The sequence below is a fragment of the Antechinus flavipes genome, chromosome 1, assembly GCF_016432865.1.
Source record: "Antechinus flavipes isolate AdamAnt ecotype Samford, QLD, Australia chromosome 1, AdamAnt_v2, whole genome shotgun sequence".
NCBI classification, from domain to species: Eukaryota; Metazoa; Chordata; class Mammalia; order Dasyuromorphia; family Dasyuridae; genus Antechinus; species Antechinus flavipes.
In genome coordinates, this window is record NC_067398.1 from 362,976,740 (window position 1) to 362,999,887 (window position 23,148).

The following is a 23,148-nucleotide window of genomic DNA, read 5'->3' on the forward strand; positions in this document are numbered from 1 at the left end:
TAAATCCTCCCAATAACCTCTTCCCCCACTTTTTTCTGCTTTAGTTTTCCTAATTTACTCATTCTGCCTACCTACAAAGCCTATTTTTCAGTTTTTACCTTCATTCTGCTCATCTGTCAGATGGCTTCTGGAAAAATTGTACCCAGTAATCCAGTATTTTGTCATACTAATGATGTAAGGGTATCCTCTAGTGGTGTAAAAGGTAACTGCAGAATGTGGGGAGGATCTGTTTTCTGTTTTGTCTTGAAGCATCCGGCCTTTTGGATATGACTTCTCACCAGTGCCAAAAAGTAGGAACTGTTACTTTTGCCTTTTTTGTGTATCCTTACAGTTTGGCACAGTGACTACAACAGACTACCTGCTTCATCAACACTTGTCAACTGTCCACTTGTTTATATATATCCATCCTTGTATTGCTTTTTCTGATTACTTGTGAAAACTGTTCACAGGCAAGGTCCTGATCTTTTCTTTATTCTGGAGATATGGGCTGTTATGTCACATAGTAAAATTAGTTCTGTGCCTGAAATAGGGACTTAATAAATACATGCCATGGGACTGAACACCTACTTAACGTGAAGGGGCAAACACAAACATTAAAATTAGCCCAGAAAAATGATTTTATCTGCTCTTTAGCCAGGCTGAGTCACTAGATTTACCTTAATCTGAACCTAGAGCTCTGATAAAGAATTGGGGTTGGGATGGTAGGGTAAGCAACAAGACTTTTCCTCAATGTCACAAATATATAACAAACTTTGTTGGGGAGAACTAGCTTTAATTTCATATAACTAACCTAATTCAATAACATTTTCCTTTTTAAAAGCACTACATATACAAGAGCTATCACTAACACTGCTATTCTACTAGAGTATTCCACTAGGATTTCAGCACAGCAATTTTCTTCTGAAGCCTTCCTTGCTCTGCCAAATCAGTCATCTCTACTTCCTCTAAATTCCCAAGCACCATAGTGATATCTTTCATCATTCATTTGGCAACTATCTCATAAACTACCTGTTAATTCCTATTCAAATTTATACCTATATAGTCACATAATAAAACAATAACAGCAATCTGGAATTATGCCCAAAAAGTTATCAAACTGTGCATAACCTTGATCCAGCAGTGTTTCTACTGGGCTTATACCCTAAAGAGATATTAAAGAAGGGAAAGGGACCTGTATGTGCAAGAATGTTTGTGGCAGCCCTGTTTGTAGTGGCTAGAAGCTGGAAAATGAATGGATGCCCATCAATTGGAGAATGGCTGGGTAAATTGTGGTATATGAATGTTATGGAATATTATTGTTCTGTAAGGAACGACCAACAGGATGAATACAGAGAGGCCTGGAGAGACTTACACATGAACTGATGCTAAGTGAAATGAGCAGAACCAGGAGATCATTATATACCTCAACAACAATACTGTATGAGGATGTATTCTGATGGAAGTGGATCTCTTCGATAAAGAAAGCTAACTCAGTTTCAATTGATCAAAGATGGACAGAAGCAGCTATACCTAAAGAAAGGACACTGGGAAATGAATATAAACTGCTTGCATTTTGTTTTTTCTTTCTGGGTTATTTTTATCTTCTGAATCCAATTCTTCCTGTGCAACAAGAGAACTGTTCGGTTTCGCACACATATATTGTATCTAGGATATACTGCAACATATCCAACATATAAAGGACTGCTTGCCATCTAGGGGAGGGGGTGTAAGGAGGGAGGGGAAAAGTCGGAACAGAAGTGAATGCAAGGGATAATGTTGTAAAAAATTACCCAGGCATGGGCTCTGTCAATAAAAAGTTATAATTATTAAAAAAATAAAAAACAATAACAAGAATAATAGCATTTACTAGAGTTTTTAAGGTTTGCAAAGTGCTTCCCAAGTTATCCCTTCTGATATAAAAACATCAAAATTTGACTCTAAAAGATTGTAGTCCCCCTCCTCAGGGCAGAGATCATTCAATTCTACAAACATTTGCTAGTTTTATTAGTATGATTCATAATGCTAGGGTCCAGGCTTTTTAAAATTAAAAAAAGTCTTCAGAAGCATCCATGTTGAGGGGATGTTGTTCATCCTTCATTTTTGAAGCAGACCAATGATATTACAGGGAGATGTCTTGATTTGCATGTGAATTGGACTTACGGTAGAGCCACACAAAGCCAGCCTCCCTCTCCAGTCCAGAGATATCAAAGTCCGGTGGACAAACTGACCGTGTCTGACCAAGCTCGAAGGGCTCCACAGTGCCTACTTCAACCGCCTTCATGGCCATTGGAACAAACTGTTCTCATCTGCCCATTCCACCTGGAAAATCTCCCCACGCTTGGGATAGCCATCCCCCTAACTCACTAATGGGTTTGCGGCCTGTCAGTTACCCTCAATCTGGTTTAACTCCTCCGCTGAGATGGTTTTACCAAGATGTAGAAACTAGAGATTCTTGGAGCCATGGGTAACAATTGAGTGAAAAGATGAGCAGTTAGGAAAAAGAGTTCAGTAAACCATCCCCCAGAAGTTCTAGCTCTCCTGAACACCCCCATAAGCCATATACAAAAGAAATCCTCCTCCTCCTCATATTATCCTCCCCAAATGGACACCTTGATCTCCCTTTGAAAATCTGAAGGCAGGGGGGAGTCCACCACCACTCTATACAATCCATTTTACTTCTGGGCAGCTCTAAGCAGTATGGAAAATTTTTATGATCTCCAGTCTAAATTTGTCTCTGCAATTTCTATTCATGGCTCCTGGTCTTGCCCCCCAAAATACAAGGAAACAAATATAATCCCTCACCTACTTGACAACCCATTCAAACACTTGAAGGCAGTTGTTACAGTCCCTCAGTCTTTCCTTCTCTAAGGGAAAAACCCAAAACAAAAAAATAGTTCCTTCAACTTAATCTCAAATAGACAGATTCCAGGCTGAGGAAGACAGGTAATTAAATACAAGGCAATTTGTGGAGAGAGAAACAACTGGGACAGAGGAGAAGAATCAGAAAAAGTTTCTGAGCAGCAACTGAGCCAATGAGGCTAAGAATTCAGAGACAGAATGCATTCTAGGCACAGGGCATTCAATTATGCAGAGTTAAGAAACCAAATGGCAAGTTCGATTGGCTGCTGCTGATTATACCTGGTCCTCAAAGAGGATCAAAGTGACATTGTTATGTCAGGGTCAATGAACAATGTGACTGTGACTGATCAGATCAATATGAATTCAGAAGGATCTACAACTGGGCCCAAATCGTCCTTATGAAATTTGGAGTGAACATGTCTCTAAGCTTGTGTGTGGTGTGTGTATTTTATATCAGAGGCACTAGGAGAACCACTGAAATTTCTAGTCAAGGATTTTGACATGGTTAAATCAACACTTCCAGAAGATGATTTTGGCATTTGAATGAAAGATGGACTGGGAAGATGGGAAACTGGATAAGGGAAATCAATTAGGAGGCTCTTGCTTTTTACTTCAGATGGAGAGGGATAAAGTGATGAGAGACTAAGCTGGGATGACTCAGTGACTGGAGGGAAATAGGTAATGTGTTAAATGTTATGGAAGCAGAATTAAATGGAATTGTCAGTTGTCTGATTTTAAGAGGCAAGAGAAAGGGAAAAGCCAAGTTTTTGTTGTTGTTTTGTTTTGCTGTACTGTGCTTCTGAACCTAGGTGAATGGGAGGACAATATTGCCCTGGAAAGGAAGGAAGTTCAAATTTAGGGGGAAAGATGATGAGTTCTATTTTGGGAGCATTGTATTTGAAATGATGCTGAGGACATCTGATTGGAAATATCTAGGAAATACCAGTGATGTGGAAATGGAAGTCAGGAGAGATTAGTGCTAGATTATATGTATACACATATTTTATACATATGTATATATAATATTCTATACTTCTTTCTATTCCCACAGCTAATAGCACAACAGATGTTCTAAAAATATTTGCTGATTAAATGAAATAAACCATATTGTTTTATCCAGCACTAACAGGCTTAGTCTATTAACTAATATATCTTCAGCTCTTTTGAGCCAAAGATAGAGACCTAAATGGATTCAGTGGGAATGAACATTTAATCAACTTCTAAACCACAAAATCCAGTACTGTTTTATAGAACAAGAGGAAAGTTACTGTCCTTAAACAAGCTTTTTGCAACAGAAATCTTTCCATTCCATGGGTCTTCTGATGATTTTAGACTTCATTACTGGGTGCATTTTCCTTCATGACCCCATCTCATTCACTGGTTGTGATGGAAGAATCGGAATACTTCTTGTTTTGCTCTGCCGTTTTAAGACTCTTCCTTGCTCACTGTGAGTCAGCAGCCTTTCCTCCTTTGAGGTTTATGCCATTCACATTTGTCAACCAATCATGAATCTGGTGACCATTACCTGTTGAACCCTACAAAATTTTCCTTTCTTCCTTAATGAATTCAGTGTCCAGCTCACAGTTTTTTTGTTTTTTTGTTGTTGTTGTTGTTGTTGTTGTTGTTTTTTGGCTGAGGCAATTGGGGTAAAGTGACTTGCCCAGGGTGACACAGTTAAGATGTGTTAAGTGTCTGAAGCCAGATAACTCAGGTCCTCTTGACTTCAAGGCTGGTGCTCTATCCACTGAACCACCTAGGTGCCCTTCACAGTCTTTTTTCTACCCCAATTCTTGCCCTTTTACAAAGGGATTTAAACACACAGATTGACACTCTCTCAAATATCCTAACTTCTCAGTTTCTCAATTTTCTCAGTTCCCAAAGCCTACTCTAAACTACACAGATGTTGTACTCACCAACAAGTATTCCATTTCCAAGGTTAACTCTGAAATTCTTCTGATTACTGACTTTTACCATTCCATCTTTCCCTAAGCCTTATGACACCCCAACCTCATTCTTCATCCTCACCAAAACCTGACAATCATTCTTCCATCCCTCAATTCCTTCTCAATCCATTATCCCTTTAGTATATACACCTTCTTACCTTGCCTATCTTGACGCTCTCTGAACAGTTCAACTTCATACTGTTTTCTACTCATAAATCTCTTGTTCCCTTATCTTATCACTGATCACATCTTGGCAATCTTGGATCATTCTCACAATCTGCCTTCATATCTATTCCCATACTGCTTAAAAGAGCTGCAAATATATACATATCTATTCCCATACTGCTTAAAAGAGCTGCAAATATATATATATATGAAACTTCTGAGTTTGTTACAAATTTATTTCATATAATCTTAACCGAACCTTCATTGAAGCAAGGAAGTCTTTTAGATTTCCATGACTTACTCTCCCCCACTTATCATAGAGATTATTCAAAACCTTTTTATCACTCTTCAAATCAACCTTTCTTTCCTTTCTCCACTTTTCTCCTCTCAGTTGAGAACCTTCACTAAAAAGCTCAGATCATTAGCCAAGAGCTGCTTCTTCCCTCCTCATTTTGCATAATTCAGATATCTTCCCCTACTATTTTCTCCTCATTTTATTTTTTCTTTAGGAAGTGGTGGCCCTTCTTGTCAAGTCAAACTTCTCTATATCCATCCTTGATCTAACCTCATTCCAGCTTTTTGAGCATATTGCCTCTTAATCATCCCCATTCTTTCATTAATCTTCAATCTCTTCCTATCTCCTAATTTACTTTATCGCGCACAAACATATTCATGTCACCTCCCACTTGATCCAACCATCCCTCTTCCCTATCATGTTTGGCCTTTTTGGCTAAACTCCTTGAGAAACTATATATACTAGAAGCTTCCAATTCCTGTTTTCTCTCTCTTTATCTCTCTGCAATATGGTTTCTGACCTCATTGTTCAATTGAAACTGTTCTCTCCAAAGTCATTAGTGATCACTTAATTGCCAAATCCAACAGCCTTTTCTTAATTCTCAGCCTTATTGATCTTTCTGCTGCCTCTGACACTGTCAATCATTCTCTTCTCGTGAATATTCTCCCCTCTCTAGTTTTGTGACACTGCTCTCTCCTGTTCTGTTTGACTATTCTTGCCCAGTGTCCTTTGTTGGATCTCTAAGTTAAGCTCATCCTCCATGTGTCTTTTAACATTCTGTCCTGGTCTTTCTTCTACCTCTGTCTCAGGGGTTCTTAACCTGTAGACCTTGAACTTATTTCTGAACTATACAGTAGACCAAGTACTGTATTTCAGTATAATCAGTTTTCTTTGTAATAAAAATTTGCATATAAGTGTATATAAATTTTATAATATAGTGTAATATGTTGTCATGTAAATTTTAAAATATTATTTTCTGAGAAGGGATTTATAAGGCTTACCAGACTGCCAAAGAAGTATACAGAGTATGTACTATCTCCCATAGAGGTGATGATCATTTCTAATCAAATGATTCCCAAATCTACCTATTATTTACATATATACCCGTATACATACATACACACATATAAACATATACACACATATCCTTGACTTCTCAAGCTTATCTCCTATCACCAATTACCTTGTGAATATATTGAACTGGATGTTCCTTGAGCATCTCAAAATGAACATGTCCACAATAGCCAATACCGAAGAGAACGGTACTGCCTGCTGACAACTTTCCCTATGTCTGGACTGTACTCCTTTCTCCTTCCCATCCTCCGCCTCCATCTACTGAAATGTCAGCCCTTCTTCACATGCCTCCTCCAAGGCCTGTTCCTTCATTAAAGTGATCTCCTTTTTACAGCACTCACACACTTAGACTCTCTTCTGCATTACAGTCATTTGGTTATATGCCTTATCTCCCCCTTTTGCTGCTGTTGCTCAGTCTTTCCAGTTGTGTCTGAGCCTACGTGACCCTGCTTGGGATTTTCTTGGCAAAGATGATGGAGCAGCTTGCCATTTCCTTCTCCAGCTCATTTTACAGAATAAGATCCTAGGTCAAGTGACGAGCCATTTGAACTCAGTACTCCTGCCTCCAAGCCCAGCACCCTAACCTCCATGAGTATGCTGTAAGTTCCCTGAGGACAGCACACATTTTTTGCATCTCTGTCTCTCCCACAGTGGCCACACTACTACACTCACACATCAAAAACATTTGTTTGGTTGAATTAGAAAACAGAGAGCCAATAGGGTACACATGAATTACTGGAAGAAAGGAAGGATAGATGACTAAAAACAGTATTTATTTAGTATTGACACAATGGGAAAACAGCTGCTGATTGAGTTAAACTATTCAAAGTCATACAGCTAGTTAAAAGCAGATGGGGAGTGTGAAGCAGAAGAGGGATGTCTTTTGTATGATCTCTTGTCCCGAGCTAATTACAGACAAACCTGGCAGGGGAAAGAAAATGTTTACAAAGGATATGGGAGGGAAAAATAATTATCTAAATGAAAGGAGAAAGGGAAAATAAGGCAAAAGAAGAATTAATAGGTTAGGTAATCTTTGATATTAGATATATATGGTAATATAACATACCCTTCCTGTGTTAAATAATGCAAAATCAAAATGAGAAGATTTCTTCGGCGAGCTTCTGCCCTCATTTCACCCTGTAAACAAAGAGGGAAATTCAGATGAGATGGAGGTGAAACATAACATATTCTTTTTATAGCAATAAGTACTAGAAGGTAAACATAACCTGTCAAAAACAAACTGCATGATTTAAGAGGGAGAAAGCAGTTCATAGTCTCAAGGGGGACATAAAGTTGCTTTCCATTCTGACTTTGTTCTTCAACTGCCTTTTTGACTGTAAACTTAAGGTATGATGACTTAAATTAGAAACGCAATTTACTAGCTGAACTTCTTGCTGAAAAGCTAATTGGGCTTTTATCATAGGGAGTACATGAAAAAAACACAACTACTATGGGGACTGTGTTAAGGCCAGAAGAGTAGCAAGAAATATATAAGCGCCAGCCAGAAATAAGATCTGACATGGGAGGCATGTCTGCTTCTTGCATTCACTGGGGACTCCAACTAGTCCCTATGTTACGATAAGGTAGCATTCCAGGAAATCATTTAGGATTCTTAGGGGTTATATGGCAGGAATCTGGAGTCATTTCATAGATGAGAAAGCTGAGAACAAAGAAGTTCCATGACTTGCTAATTCTGGGAATAGTGCTGAGATTTAAACCAAGGTCCTTGCCTCGTCCAGCTAAGCTCTGGAATGTTCACACATGTTATAGAAAATGCCCCAAAAAGTGAAATTCTTAAATAGCAGACTCCTCTCAATGATATTTAATAATAATTAAATTATGCACATTTGGAACTTTTATTCACAAGTTAAGGCACATTTACATTTAGTACAAGGGGGGTTAACCTAGGTTCCATGGATTTCAAGGGGTCACTTGATAGATATCATGAGCCCTCTGAATTTAGTTTTGTAATATTTTCACAACTGAATTTCAAGATAATAGTTCAGTAATTGGTTCTCTTTGTAACCACTCTTTATTTGCCCATTTAAAAACATTCTGATGCAGGGTCAACAGGCTTCACCAGATTGCAGAGAGGTTCCATAACATTCACAAAGAAGATCCCTTAATTTAGACCGAGGCTTCTTAAGCTTTTTTCACTCACACTCCTTTTCACTTGGGATATTTTTACATGATCTCAGGTGGGTATATAGGTATTTAAAGTAGATTTGCAAATCAAACATTTACTGATAACAATTCATAATTTTGTGATCCCAACATTTAGCTATGTGACCACATATGGGGTCATGATACATAGTCTAAGAAACTGATCTAGGTCAATCATCTCATTTTATAGTGAGGAAAACGAGGCCCCCAAATGACATGGCTAATAAATAGCATAGGCAGAATTCAAATCCATGTCCTCTGACTCCAAATCTAAGTTTCTTTCCATTTGACCATCCTGTCTCCTGAATCTTTTTTCAAGTGGTCTAATTTTATAATCAGTCTTAAAGTTTTGAACTGAGTTTTGCTACTCTATAACCATGCTTCATTGCTATCCCTACTTCAATCACCACTCTTATCCATCATACTTGGCTCCAAGATGGAGATTGTCCAAAAAGCAAATAAACACACCTTCAGAGATTAAAGATTCACCACTATCCAGCCTACTCAAAAAAAAAAAAGTGTCTCAGATAATTCACAAAAAAAAGAGGTTTCAAAATATGAGCAATACCTCCTCAAAATAACTAATTGTGAAAGGATCAGCACTGGTTTGGATGTGTAAATTCCAGTATACTGAAAAATCACTATGCCCTCACATCTTTGCAATAGAATAAAAACAAAGTCACTTAATACAATACTCAAATCATAGATCTTCTCTAATCCTTTATAAATTGTAATTAAACTTTTTTGAGGGGCGGGCCTAAGTTTGCCAACACTTATTGGGATCGTGATAGTGGAATGAGCAACCAGACTCACCTCCAAATCCCCAAAGCATTTATTAGGGACTAGAAAAGAAAGCTAAAAAATACAAAAATTAAACTAGTGTACCATACACGTGGTCTTTTTATATCATTGCTACCACAAAGATGGGCTAGAGCAACACAAGCAGAGCCACAGGGACAATTTTTGTGTCCAGGGCACACAGGATGGAAACAGAAAATAAAGGAGGTTCATTTGAAGTACAACTGCTTGGGGACAGAAAGTTTTCTTCCAGGTCAATTTACACCTTGACTTGTCCACCAGGAAGAAATTCACTCAAAGGAAGTATGTGCCACCTGAAAGCTTCCCATTTTAACTAATTATTTTGCCTAACCAAGTGTTAAACTCAGCTGATTCTAAATGAATGAATGAATGAATAAGAATTTCATATGCACTTACTAGGTATTGAGCATTTGGTTAAGTACTGAGAATTCAAATTTTAAAAAAAGAAATAGTTCCTGCCCTCAAAGAATTTATATTCTAATGGGATGAGAGAACACATAAAAGGGACTTGTAGCCAGAAAAAAATGATGAGTGATGCATGAATCTCTGTTTCTGTGTCTTTGTCTCAATCTCTCCCTCCCTCTCTCTCTTTTTCTCTCTTTCCCTCCCCTTCTCTTTTCTTCTCCTTCTCCCCTTCCTCTCCCTTTTTCCTTCTCTCTCTCTCCCTTTCTCCTTCTCCTCTCCCTCTTTTCCCTTTCCTCCCTTTCTTCCTTCTCCCTCCTTCTCCTCCCTCTCCCTCTGCATCTCCCTTCCTCTGTCTGTCTCTGTCTCTCTGTCTGTCTGTCTATCTGTCTCTCTCTCCCATTTTGTGTGTCTTTCTCCCCCACACACACACTCTAGTTGGGGTCCCCAGAAGTTATGATTGCTAATGTGTCTCAGCCCTCTATTAGGTAACTCCTGAGGCTCCTTCTGAGTTGAGTTTTCCCAGTTATCAGTTAGCGAGTAAATATCAATTAGCTTTTAGAAAGGGTATTTACTTTAAAAAAAAAAAAAGTATGGTAAAAAGACTGGTACAACATACTGTCCCAAACTAAGGGCATACTCTGTCCTTGCACACACCAAGCCCCTGGGAAAGTGGGCTCCAACTTAAAATACAAAGGTAGTGAGGTCTCTGGCTGGTTGGAGGCAAAGCACTTCTAAGATTGAAATTAATCAGGGGTATCTCTGCATGTGTCACCGGCTGGGCTCATACTATCCAGTTCCTTTCCCTTGCATACATAATTATATAGGTACAAACAATTGATTCAAGCTCACTTTGAAATACAGATTATCAGGAATGCAATAGGCACATTTAATAATGAAAATACCTTAAGTATAACTGATTCATACCTATCATTGATAAATTGTTGCACCAAATCTCAGTCAAATTGAAAATAAAATTATGAGAATACAGCAATTCAATTAAGAGCCCAACATGTAATATTTTTCCCTACCATTATTCCTAACAAAGACAGTATAGTGTTTGTACAATTCTGGCCCCTGTCTCTAGGTCCCCTCCCTCATGGACATACTTCCAAGTCCTTTATTTGCTGGCATAAGATGGAAGAGGACATCTGTACAACTACTAGGAAAATCCCATGTTGAAAAAAAAAATGATTTGGGAGAAGTCTGCAGCAAAGAGAAGTCTGGCCCCAGATAAAATGGAAGGAGAATTATACTCTCCAAAGTAATAGAGAAATTAAGAAGAAGAGTGGGTTTGAGAGACAAAATATTAGTTCTTTGGACACACGGCATTTGTGATGCCCATGGCACTTCCAACTTGAAATATCTCCTAGGTCACTGATGATGGGGGTCTGAAGCTCAGGGGAAATAGCAGTCTAAAATTTTAACAGATGAGCAAACTGAAGTCTAAGTGTTTTCAATCACAAATGTGGTAACAATATCAGAGTAGGAGCTTGAACTCAGTTTCCTTAATTCCAAAGCTCATGTTCTTTCTTACTATAGTCGAGGGTACGCCATCCTCCCAGTCCTCCAGATGCATAATTTAGGCGTCACCTTGGATGACTCACAAGTTCTCCTGCCACACCCAATCTGTTGTCAAATTCTGTCACTTTGACTTTCACAGGATCTCTTGTATTTCTCTCTGATGTTGCCGCCTGCCTGATCCAGATCCTCATCACTGAACTATTGCAAAAACCTATTGGCTGGTCTCTCCCCACTACAGTCCCTTCTCCACTCAGCTGTCAAGTTAATTTGACCATGCTTTCCCCGGCCCCCCTTCAATAAGCCCCAGTAGTTCCCCATTTCCTCCAGATTCCAATATTAAACACTCCATTTGGCATTCAAAGCCTTTCCTAACCTGGCTCCCTCCCCCCACGCCGACATTCTTACACCTTACTTCCCACCACATCCTCTGTGCCTTCTCTTTGCTGACACAGAGACTCTCTTTCTCAATTTTGCCGATTTTGACTAGTTCTCTCCCACACAAGGAATTCCCTCCTCTATATCTCTGTTTCCAGGCTCCCTGGTTTGCTTCAGCTAAAATTCTTCTACCTTTTACAAGAAGCCTTGAGTTAAAATAAGTCTATAACAAATATCTATTACTTTTGATAATAAAATTGGATTTAGTCATCTTCTATGAAAAGATCTAAGTTCCAAAGTAGCTGCAAAGGACTGGGGTTCCTCATAGCGATTATATAGGCATATATTATATCATATAGGCATATATAATTAAAGGAAACATCTTCAGCTCCTAGTGAGGGGAGGTCAAAGGGAGAATTCTTTCCCTTAACCAGATCCCCTTTCTGAAATATTACATCGACTACAAACAAGATACAGTCAGAAAGTGGGGACAGCTAGGGGACATTCCCCCTTCCCTCCTCTACTTCATATGAACCCTTTGCTGATGACACATCTCCAAAAACATTTGTGGCTATTTACTGATTTTTTCCTTGAAGATCTCATTGGACATTTTTTTTTACAATCAGGATTCCTGGTCCCATTTGTATTTGAACTGAGGTGATCAATAACTGTCCAGAAGTTAAAGGAATCAAACCAATTCACTGGCTGCTTAAAGCCTTCCCAGATAATCCTGCTCCATTTCTCAGAGCTGCCTGAGATCTTTCCCTATTAAGACACAAACTTTTGAGTACAAATATTTGACATGGCTGGGGATTAATTTTTTTTGCATTATACATTCTATTATAAGCAGGATTTGAGCACTCTATGCCACCTTAACCCATTTCTGGCACGCCTCCAAGGTATTCTTCCAAAGTTAATTTAGATGCATCTGGTTTCTACCTGCCCTAGTATATTAATCCCATTTCCTTTTCAATTCATTTAATTTCTTCTTTTTTCAAGGCTGTAGCACATATTATACCCCATCCTTCCTCATCTGTAAATGACATTTTCAAGGGTTAAACAGAAAAAATACTGGAGCAGCTAGGTGGCACAGAGGATAGAGCACCAGCCCTGAAGTCAGGAGGACTTGAGTTCAGACACTTAACACTTTCTAGCTGTGTGACCCTGGGCAAGTCACTTAACCCCAATTGTCTCAGGAGGAAAAAAACAAACAGAAAAAATATTGCTTTCCATTTTGATGCTGGGAGGGGAACTCCCCTATTATTTTCCATTCCAGAAAACCCACTTATTGTGTCAATTTGTCTTGGTTCATTAATTAATTTAGTTTTTCTGATAACAAAAGTAATTAATGGTCTTATCTTTTGAATCTCAAATGTGTATTAGGGACCCAAATATTACATGTATAATCATCTATCTACATATTTATATATAGTATATGTGCTTTGATATATTAATATATCTCACACACATAAATATTAAGGAGCATTTATTAAATTTCTGCTTCATAACACTATGCTAGGCACCTGGGATACAAAGATAAAAGTGAAGGCATTCCTTGTTCCCAAAATATTTGCTTACATTCTATAAAGATAGATAGGTTCATAATAAAAACAAATATGCTGTCCACCTGATGCTAGAAAACTAGTACTACAGTAAACATGAGCTAGAGAGTAGAAGAACAATATGTTAGGTATGTGCTCTCTAGTCCAGGCTGGGGACCTTTCCCAGATGGTCCTTAGACTAAGAAATCTGTGTACCTATCCCGGACTTCAGCTTATCTGCCTTAGATAAGAACTTGACTATTCAGCTAGCATTTATTAACTGTACTGTGCTAATCACTAATCACTGTGCTAGTGATTCAAAGACAAAAGTTCCTTACAATTAAGAATCTCTAAATGTTGTAGTATTTTTCTTTGCTATTTTCTCATTGAATTAATCATTTAATTCCAAAGAATACTGGCTATGGAACTTCAATGAATTGATTCATACACTATCTAAGAGGAGACCAATTTATAACATAGCAAAAAAAATTAATGGACCCTAAAAAATTTTTGAGATGATAAAACTTTGGAAAAAGTAATTTTAACAGAATGAACATTCTTTTGTAATGAATGTTTATAGCACTGTTCAGCTAAGTGATTTCTAGCAGTCCATTTAGCCCACAACCACTCATTTAAATCCTTGTTCTATAAAATTACCTTAATTGGTTACTTAAAATAAACACACACACACACACACACACACACACACACACATACAAAATAATATCACCTGAAGTGTTTGGATATCATTTATTCAACCAACATTTCCTTACTATACCAATTCATATTGATTTCCTTCTTCTCTCAACTACAATGGGATATTTGACAAGTTGCTTCATATATGTTAGTCTTCTCTTTTCAATTAAATTCGAAGCTACTTGAGATCAGGGATTCTATCATCTGTATTTTCTAGGTCTATGACTAAACAATTTTGAAATATATAAACCATACAGTTTTAACTGATCTTATTATAGATGATGACATCTCTTTCCAGACTTCAAATTCCAAGAGAACCAGAATTTTATTTACTTTTGCATCCCCTAGATGCTTAACGTCTTGAAAACATGAGGACTCAATAAAGATTTGTTCAATAGAAAATGGATCTATTTTCTCATAGATGTGGATATTTCCTCTATTTGTACTTCCTTCTCATACTTTTTTGTTTCTTATCCACTTTCTAGAGGAGCTACTCAGTGTACTAGAAGCCTTTCTTTAAGTCTTTTTGCATTCGGGGGGCACCACTGCAACTTTGGGGCCTATTACATGTTATCTCTTGTTCTTGCTACATAGCAAGGCCATCTGCCTTTGCACTCATATATTTCCTGAGTGATATTCCTTATATTATTTCTTTTGTGTAGATTTGAAAATATGCTGCATCCCATATGTCTCCACAGATCCCTAGTCAACCACAACTTTAATTCTTTGGCGACTGGTTTTCCAAAATTCTCAGTCACATAGCAACACCAGCAAAGTGTGTTAAAAATGTTTGGAATAATTAAAGCACTATGCAATCAGCCAAATGTAATCCAGCCTACTCTCTTCCTCATAGCCATTCCTGAGACGAAGTTGCCCATTTGCAATGCTTGTCTTAAACATTTATTTTTACTGTATTGTAGATTGGTTATACAACTATGTGGCACAGCCCACACTATAGGAATCCCTTATTCACATAAACTAGAAGGAAATTTTAAATTCAATGAATTAGCATTTGCTGTATATTTCTATCACTTAATGCCTTGAAATTTTGATTTGCTTCACTTATAGTGCCATCTAGTGTAATTTGAGGAGAATGCTTTTTCATGAAATTATTTCAATATTTTGATGCCGCCAGTTCCTTAAATTATTTACAACTTAAAATCTTCTTATACCATAAGGAAGGACCATGTCCATTACAGATCCGAGCCCATAATTTTTTTAATGACCAAAAATTGAAGAAGAAGAATCAGGAAGAACAAATTTGATAGCCATTATCTAAATGACCAACTTCTCTGTGCCTTGGCTCTCCCTATAAAAATCCAGCCTGCCTTTCAAGATTCGATTCTGATATCACAGCCGCCCTGAAATCTCTCCTGATATTATCAGATATAAGTAATCTCTTCTTCCTCTGAATTTCTAAAGTACTTTTCTCACACCTATCTTCTGGCACTTAACACCTTCTGCTTGGTTTTACTGTCATTTATGCATGTGGTTTACCTCCCTATCTAGACTATGATCTCCTCCAATATATTATCCGTATTTTTGTTAACTTCCATCCCAAATAGCACATTGATTTGCTTTTCTGGCACAATAATTCAATAAATGACTTGTTGAAAAAAGGTCACTAATCAATGTGCTATCACATTGCCTGTGCCTGTTTCTATCAAGAAGATAGAGGTATATTTCTTTATCTATTATCTAGGACCAAAATTGATCATGTATCTAATCTCAATTTAAGTATTATTTTTATTTACAAGATTGTCTTTATTATGTGTATTTACTGGTTTTATGCCTTTGTTCTTCCCCTATATATGTCTTCCCATATTTCTCATATCCATCTTTTTTTCTGGTAGAAGAATATACTGTATCATATACCACAATTTGTTAAGTCATTTCTGATCGCAAGGTTTCTATTTCTAGTTTTTTGTTATCACAAAATGTTGGTAAGAATTTTGGGACCTTTCTTTCTATCTTTGACAAAAAAAAAAAAATTACATCATAACTGGCTGAATTCACAAATCCCTTAAGAGCATGTAAGCATGCCTTTTTTTCCTAAAGCTCAACTAATGTTGACTATTCTGCCTTGTGTCATTTTTGTCAATTTACTTGACAAGAAATAAAACCTCAGAGATATTTTTAACTTTGCATTTATCCTACTATAATAAAAATGAGATCCACAAAGAATTGAATATGACTGAACTGATTCAATAACAGCAGCAGCGATTTAGGGAACTAGCATAAACAACTAAGACCAAGAGTCATTTCTCCAATGGATTAGTGGTCAAAGTATATAAACAAATACTTTTCAAAACAAGGATTGCAAACTGTTAACTATATGAAAGACTGTTGCATGTCACAATAGTAAAACACAATAGTAAAAAACAAGCAAATAGTAAAAAAAAAAAACCTCAATAAATTAAATAATGAACTAACAGGTAACAAAAGTTAGAAATAGTTTATTGTTAGAGAGATGATAGAAAGACAAGCATACTCTAACATCCAACATTTAAGGATCATAAATTGGTCCAACTATTCTGGAAAGTAATTTAGAATAATAGGGGAAGAGGAAAAAGGAAAGAAACATTTGGTAAGCACTATGCTACATACACACTCTACAAATATTATCTCACAACAATCCTGCATAGTATGCTATGCAATCGGAGGCTATGTGTGAATAAGTATATATCTGAGAAACTTGTTGCAAAGGGTTTTCCCCCAAAATTAAATATTTCTCTCCTAATTTGAACTATATGGTTTTTATTTGTGCAAAAAAAATTGTCCAGAATTTCTGCCATAGTTTTCCTAGCAGTTTTTTGCAAATGGTGTGTTTTGGGCTCAACCTTTGAAGTCTTTGGGTTTTATCAAACAAGTGCTACGAGATCACTGTTTTGTTATGCGGTATACCTAAAATGTCCCCCAATCACCTTTTTATTGCTTCTTTACAGTATAGTCTGAAATTCAGTATTGTTAAGCCCCCTATGATTCCACTTTATTTTTTTCCATAAGATTCCTAACATTTTGTTTTTGTAGATAAACTTTTTTTCTAGCTCTACATAATCTTTGATATATTGATTGGTAGAGTACTGAATCAATAAATCAATTTAGGCAGCATTGCCATTTTTATTATCTTGATACTTTTCAACAATGAGCAATTTATGGCATTGTTTATTTTTTATTAATGCTTTTTATTTTCAAAACATATTCAAAAAAACTGGATAATTTTTCAACATTGACCCCTGCCAAACCTTGTGTTCCAAATTTTCCCCTCCTTTCCACGCCTCCCCCCCAAGATGGTAAGTAATCTAATATATGTTAAACATGTTAAAATATGTTAAATCCAATATATATGTATACATATTTATATATTTATATTGTATAGCATTATTTAAAACTATCTATTTCTATAAAAGATGTATGATTGTATTGATAAAACTACTGTTCATGTCTTGGTAGCTGAACTACTAATTATTTTAGAAATATTTTATAATTCTTTTAGAAGTTAGTTATTTTGATCAAATGAAGGTGGCCTAGCTATACTAGATCTAAAATTATATTATAAAGCAGTGGTTACCCAAAAGGTATTGGCTAAGAAATAGACTAGTTGATCAGTGGAATAAGTTAGGTTCAAAGGACAAAACAGCCACTAACTTTAATAATCTAGTATTTGACAAACCCAAAGGCCCCAGCTTTGGAGATAAGAACTCACTGTTTGACAAAAACTGCTGGGAAATTTGGAAATTAGTATGGCAGAAAGTAGGCATTGACCCACACTTAACAAAGTACACCAAGATAAGGTCAAAATGGGTTCATGACCTAGGCATAAAGAATGAGATTATAAATAAATTAGAGGAACATAGGATAGTTTATCTCTCAGACCTGTGGAAGAGGAAGGAATTTATGACCAAAGAAGAACTAGAGATCACTAATGACCACAAAATAGAAAAATTTGATTATATCAAATTGAAAAGTTTTTGTACAAACAAAACTAATGCAAACAAGATTAGAAGCGAAACAATAAACTGGGAAAACATTTTTTACAATCAAAGGTTCTGATAAAGGCCTCTTTTCCAAAACATATAGAGAATTGACTCTAATTTATAAGAAATCAAACCATTTTCCAATTGATAAATGGTCAAAGGATATGAACAAACAATTCTCAGACAAAGAAATTGAAACTATTTCTAGCCATATGAAAAGATGCTCCAAGTCATTATTAATCCGAGAAATGCAAATTAAAACAACTCTGAGATAGCACTACATACCTGTCAGATTGGCTAGAATGACAGGGAAAGATAATGTGGAATGTTGGAGGGGTGATGTGGGAAAACTGGGACACTGATGCATTGTTGGTGGAATTGTGAACACATCCAGCCATTCTGGAGAGCAATTGGGAACTATGCTCAAAAAGTTATCAAACTGTGCTACCCTTTGATCCAGCAGTGTTTCTACTGGGCTTATCCCCCAAAGAAATACTAAAGAAGGGAAAGGGACCTGTATGTGCCAAAATGTTTGTAGCAGCCCTCTTTGTAGTGGCCAGAAACTGGAAATTGAATGGATGCCCATCAATTGGAGAATGGCTGGGTAAATTGTGTTATATGAATGTTATGGAATATTATTGTTCTGTAAGAAATGACCAGCAGGAGGATTTCAGAAAGGCCTGGAGAGACTTACATGAACTGATGCTGAGTGAAACGAACAGAACCAGGAGATCATTATATATCTCAACAACGATACTATATGAAGATCAATTCTGATGGATGTGGCTCTCTTCAACAATGAGATGAACAAAATCATTTCCAACAGAACAGTAATGAACTGAACCAGCTACACTCAGGGTAAGAACTCTGGGAGATGACTAAGAACCATTACATAGAATTCCCAATCCCTCTATTTTTGCCAGCCTGCATTTTTGATTTCCTTCACAGGCTAATTGTACAATATTTCAGAGTCCGATTCTTTTTGTACAGCAAAATAATGGTTTGGGCATGTATACTTATTTGGTATTTAATTTATTCTTTAACATATTTAACATGTATTGGTCAACCTGACATCTGGGGGAAAGAGTGGGGGGAAGGAGGGGAAAAGTTAGAACAAAAGGATTTGCAACTGTCAATGCTGAAAAATTACCTATGCATATATCTTGTAAATAAAAAGCTATAATAATAAAAAAGGGGGGGGAAGAAGTTATTTTGAAGAAAATTTCATTCTTCCTCTTGGGTTTTGTTTGTAATATATAGGAAGGCTAATGACTTGTGGGAATTTATTTGATATCCTGTCATTTTTGAAGAAGTAATTTTATTGGAAAGAGCTTTATCTCCATTATTTTGTTTTTCTGATAACATTTATCATATTATTAAAAGTTCCACTTATTCCTGTGCTTTTTAGTGTTCTCAAAATAAATATTTTATTTTGTTAAACATGTTTTCTGCATATTATAAGCATGTCTTTTTATTTGAGGTATTACTATAGTTTATTATATTTATGGTTTTCCAAATATTAAATCAACCTTTCATTCCTGGTATAAATTCAATCTGGTACATTATTTTGATGTACTACTGTAACTTTTTTTTGTTAATATTTTATCTAAAACTTTTGTGTTGTAGTTTTCTACTACTGGTTTGTAGTTTTCTGTTTTTCTCTCCTCTTTCAGGATCATAACTGCACCATATAAGAAATTTGAAAGGATTTCTTCTTTTCCTATTTTTGCAGGTAGTTCACTGGTCTTTGAATGTTTGCTAGAATGCAGGTGTAAATTTCTTTAGTCCTGATATTTTTTCTTTAAGAGTTAATTTACATCTTGTTAAATTTCTTTTTCTGAGACAAGGTTATTTAAATTCTCTACATCTTGTTCTGTTGTTACTGTGGGCATTTTAAATTTTGTAGATATTTAGCTAAGTTGTCATTTTTAATAATTGTACTTTGGCTTTCTTCTCTTATGCCCTTCTTTTTTAAATTTTTAATAGCTTCTTATTTACAAGTTATATACATGGATAATTTTACAGCATTGACAACTGGCAACTCTTTTGTCCCAATTTTTCCCCCTCCTTCTCCCACTCCCTCCCCTAGATGACAGGATGACCAATACATGATAAATATGTTAAAGTATAAATTAAATACCAAATAAATATACATGTCCAAACCGTTATTTTGCTGTACAGAAAGAATCAGACTCTGAAATATTGTACAATTAACCTGTGAAAAAAATCAAAAATGCAGGCGGGCAAAAATAGAGGGATTGGGAATTCTATGTAATGGTTCTTAGTCATCTCCCAGAGTTCTTTCACTGGTATAGCTGGTTCAGTTCTTTACTGCTCCACTGGAACTGATTTAGTTCATCTCATTGCTGAAAATGGCCAGGTCCATCAGAATTGATCATCATATAGTATTGTTATTGAAGTATATGATGATCTCCTGGTCCTGATCATTTCACTCAGCATCAGCTCATGTAAATCTCTCCAGGCCTTTCTGAAATCATGCTGTTGGTCATTTCTTACTGAACAATAATATTTCATAATATTCATATACCACAATTTATTCAGCCATTCTCCAATTGATGGGCATCTACTCAGTTTCCAGTTTCTGGCCACTACAAAGAGGTCTTATGCCCTTTTTTTAAAAAAATCAGATGACTTAGTGAATTATCTATTTTTTCCTCCAAAAAAAAAAAGAGTTCCTAATTTGAATGATCAACTCATTGGGATTTTTGACTTTCAATTTCATTAATCTATTCTTGAATTTTCAGAGTTCCTATTTTGGTATTTAATTGGGTTTTTTACATTTTTGTTGCTTTTTCTAATCTTTTTTAAAAAATTATATCTTCAACTCTTTAAATTATTTCTTCTCTCCCACTGATAAGAGTGTTTTGAGATAATGTATTCCCTCTGGACTATGTGGGCTACAACTCAAGAGTGTGGGTATGCTGTTTTTCTCTAGTCATTTTAAAAAATGCTATTATCTATTGTTTCTTTGATTTGTCTGATCTGCCAATTATTGAGGAGTAAGTTATTGAGTCTTTGGTTATTTCTTAATTCTTTCTTCAAAGGCTTTTTATTGAATATAATTTATTTCATAATGGTCAGTAAAAGATGGATTTAATATTTCTGCTTCTTTGCATTTGTGAGATTTTTATGTATGGTTTATTTTTGTAAAGATGCCATGCAAAGCTAATAATGTGCTACCCCTTTCTTATACCCATCTCATCATTGTTCTCTGTTTTATATATATATTTGCATTTATATTTTTTCTAAAATTCTATTCAGATTTTAAACTTTTCTTTTGTTTATATTTTATTGCATGAAAGGGATGCATTGTTATTCTCAACTATTACAATTTTATTATTTTTTCTATAAAAATTAACTTTTCCTTTGAGTATTTAATGTTACATCATTTGATGCATATGTATATATTATTAAATAATTGTCTGTAAATTATTAAATGAATAATGCATTTTCCCTATTTATCACTTTTAATCAAATGTATTTTTAATAGTCTTGTCTGAGATCATGATGGCTAGTCCTGCTGTTCTGAGTTCAGCTGAAACATAATAGATGTTACTCCAAACCCTAATTGTTTTATTTCAAATATATTTCTTATAAATGTTATATTGTTATGATTTTTTAATCTTCTCTTTTATGGGGCAGTTTATCATATTAGTGGTATAAGAAATCTCTCTATCATACAAATATGAAATTGCTTCTGCTTCCACTACCCAATTCTCTTCCCCTTGTCCAGTCTCCATTCACAGATTCCTTCCTTTTATTCTCACATACACACATATGCAAACTCAAGCTATTTAAAGATTCATCCCTTCCTTCATTTTCTCTAGTTTATTCCATTTTCTTCCCAGTTTTTTTCTTTTCTTCAGATCATCAAAACACACCAAAAGCAATACCAAGTTTTCTCTTTTATTTATTCCCTCTTTGATCCATCAGGACCCTTGTTTTTTTCCCCTACTATTACAGTGCAAACCTTTCATTATCCAATCATCCCTTTCAATGTCTCAAAAGTATTTCCTTTTTGGGGAGTGGTGTTTCTCTGGACTCCTCTGCTTAGATTTCAAAGTAACTGATCAGTTTTATCAGGAAAGCTTAGAGGACCACTATTTTATTAGAAGTCTATTCTTTCCCTGCCTGGAAAATTATTCTCTATTAGAAACCTTTATTATTTGACTTTTGCCACCACATCTTTTTTCTTTGACTAGGAAGCTCTGGGTTGTGACTATGACATTTGTGACTAGGATCTCAGAGGTCTCTCAAGCCAGCAATCTATGCTAGGCTGATCCAGGGACAGAGTGTTCAGGACCTTCTTGGTCCGAGCTTCAAAGCCTACTGATCAAAAGAGGCATCAGTTGCACAGCTGCAGGTTTCCAGAGATCCAAGAGACAATATGTTTTGTTCTCCTGTATCTTTGTCACCTCCTGGGTACTTAGATGCAGACTCTGGACTTTCCTGGTTTGCCCAGGACCAAGAACTGGACTTTTTCTGGCTAGATCTATTCCCTAGAATCAACATGCTTTTGGCTAGTTCCATATATAGGCAGGGGCTAGAAAGATGCAATTAACTGTGATTTCTTCTTGTATTTCTTGATCATTAACCTGGTCTGGTGGTGCTCTTTCATTCTTGCTACAGCGGGTGTGTGAAAGAAGTAGTGCCATTCACTCCACCACCTTGAGAAGATTTCCCCTCAAGCCATTTTTATAATGCCCCGGGGTATGTTAAAATTATGTGACATTTTCTTACATATGTATCTCATTATTATGATTGAAAAAGCTGTACTGCTGACTCATTGTTAAGCAGAATAAAACAAAGAACAAGAATAAAGAACACTGAGATCTAATTCCAGAGTATTTAATCTTTTCATCTTAAGAAGGGTGAATATGAAATTTTCCCCTAAGAAAACAGCTTTTATAAATCTTTCAGAAGTGTCCATTCTCCTTGCCTGAACTGTCAATGTCCCTACCTCTTTCATAAGCTTCTTTCCCCTGGAACCTCAAAGCTTCCCAAACTGCTTTTATTGTCTCTACAGGAGATGATCCATGGACAGGAGCTGCTTGGTCCAGTGATTCAGGATTCTGTCAGCTTGGTAACAAGGCCATTTCAAAACTGGTTTTCTTATTATGGCAGACTGTGAAACAGCTTGTAATAGGAGCCTCTAGGCCTTGAAATAATAATGTGATTTTTACTTTTAGACAAGTTTGATGGAAACCCAGAACTTAACACTAGAAAATAGATAATCATAAGGAAATATACAATCCAATCTCTCTCTACCAAATATATCAGTTCCTTATCCTAGTGGCTCTTATTACTTGGAGCCA

At 36.1% G+C, this 23,148-nt stretch overlaps 1 protein-coding gene across 2 annotated transcripts in view; it reads right to left on the bottom strand.

Moving 5' to 3' along the window:
* KATNAL2 (katanin catalytic subunit A1 like 2) overlaps nucleotides 1–23,148 on the bottom strand; it is a 130,096-nt gene that overhangs the window by 67,850 nt on the left and 39,098 nt on the right. For both annotated transcript variants that reach the window (XM_051969659.1, XM_051969660.1), the window contains exon 2: nucleotides 7,382–7,452. In XM_051969659.1, the coding sequence (XP_051825619.1) occupies nucleotides 7,382–7,452 (71 nt within the window). The remainder of the gene's footprint in view (nucleotides 1–7,381; nucleotides 7,453–23,148) is intronic.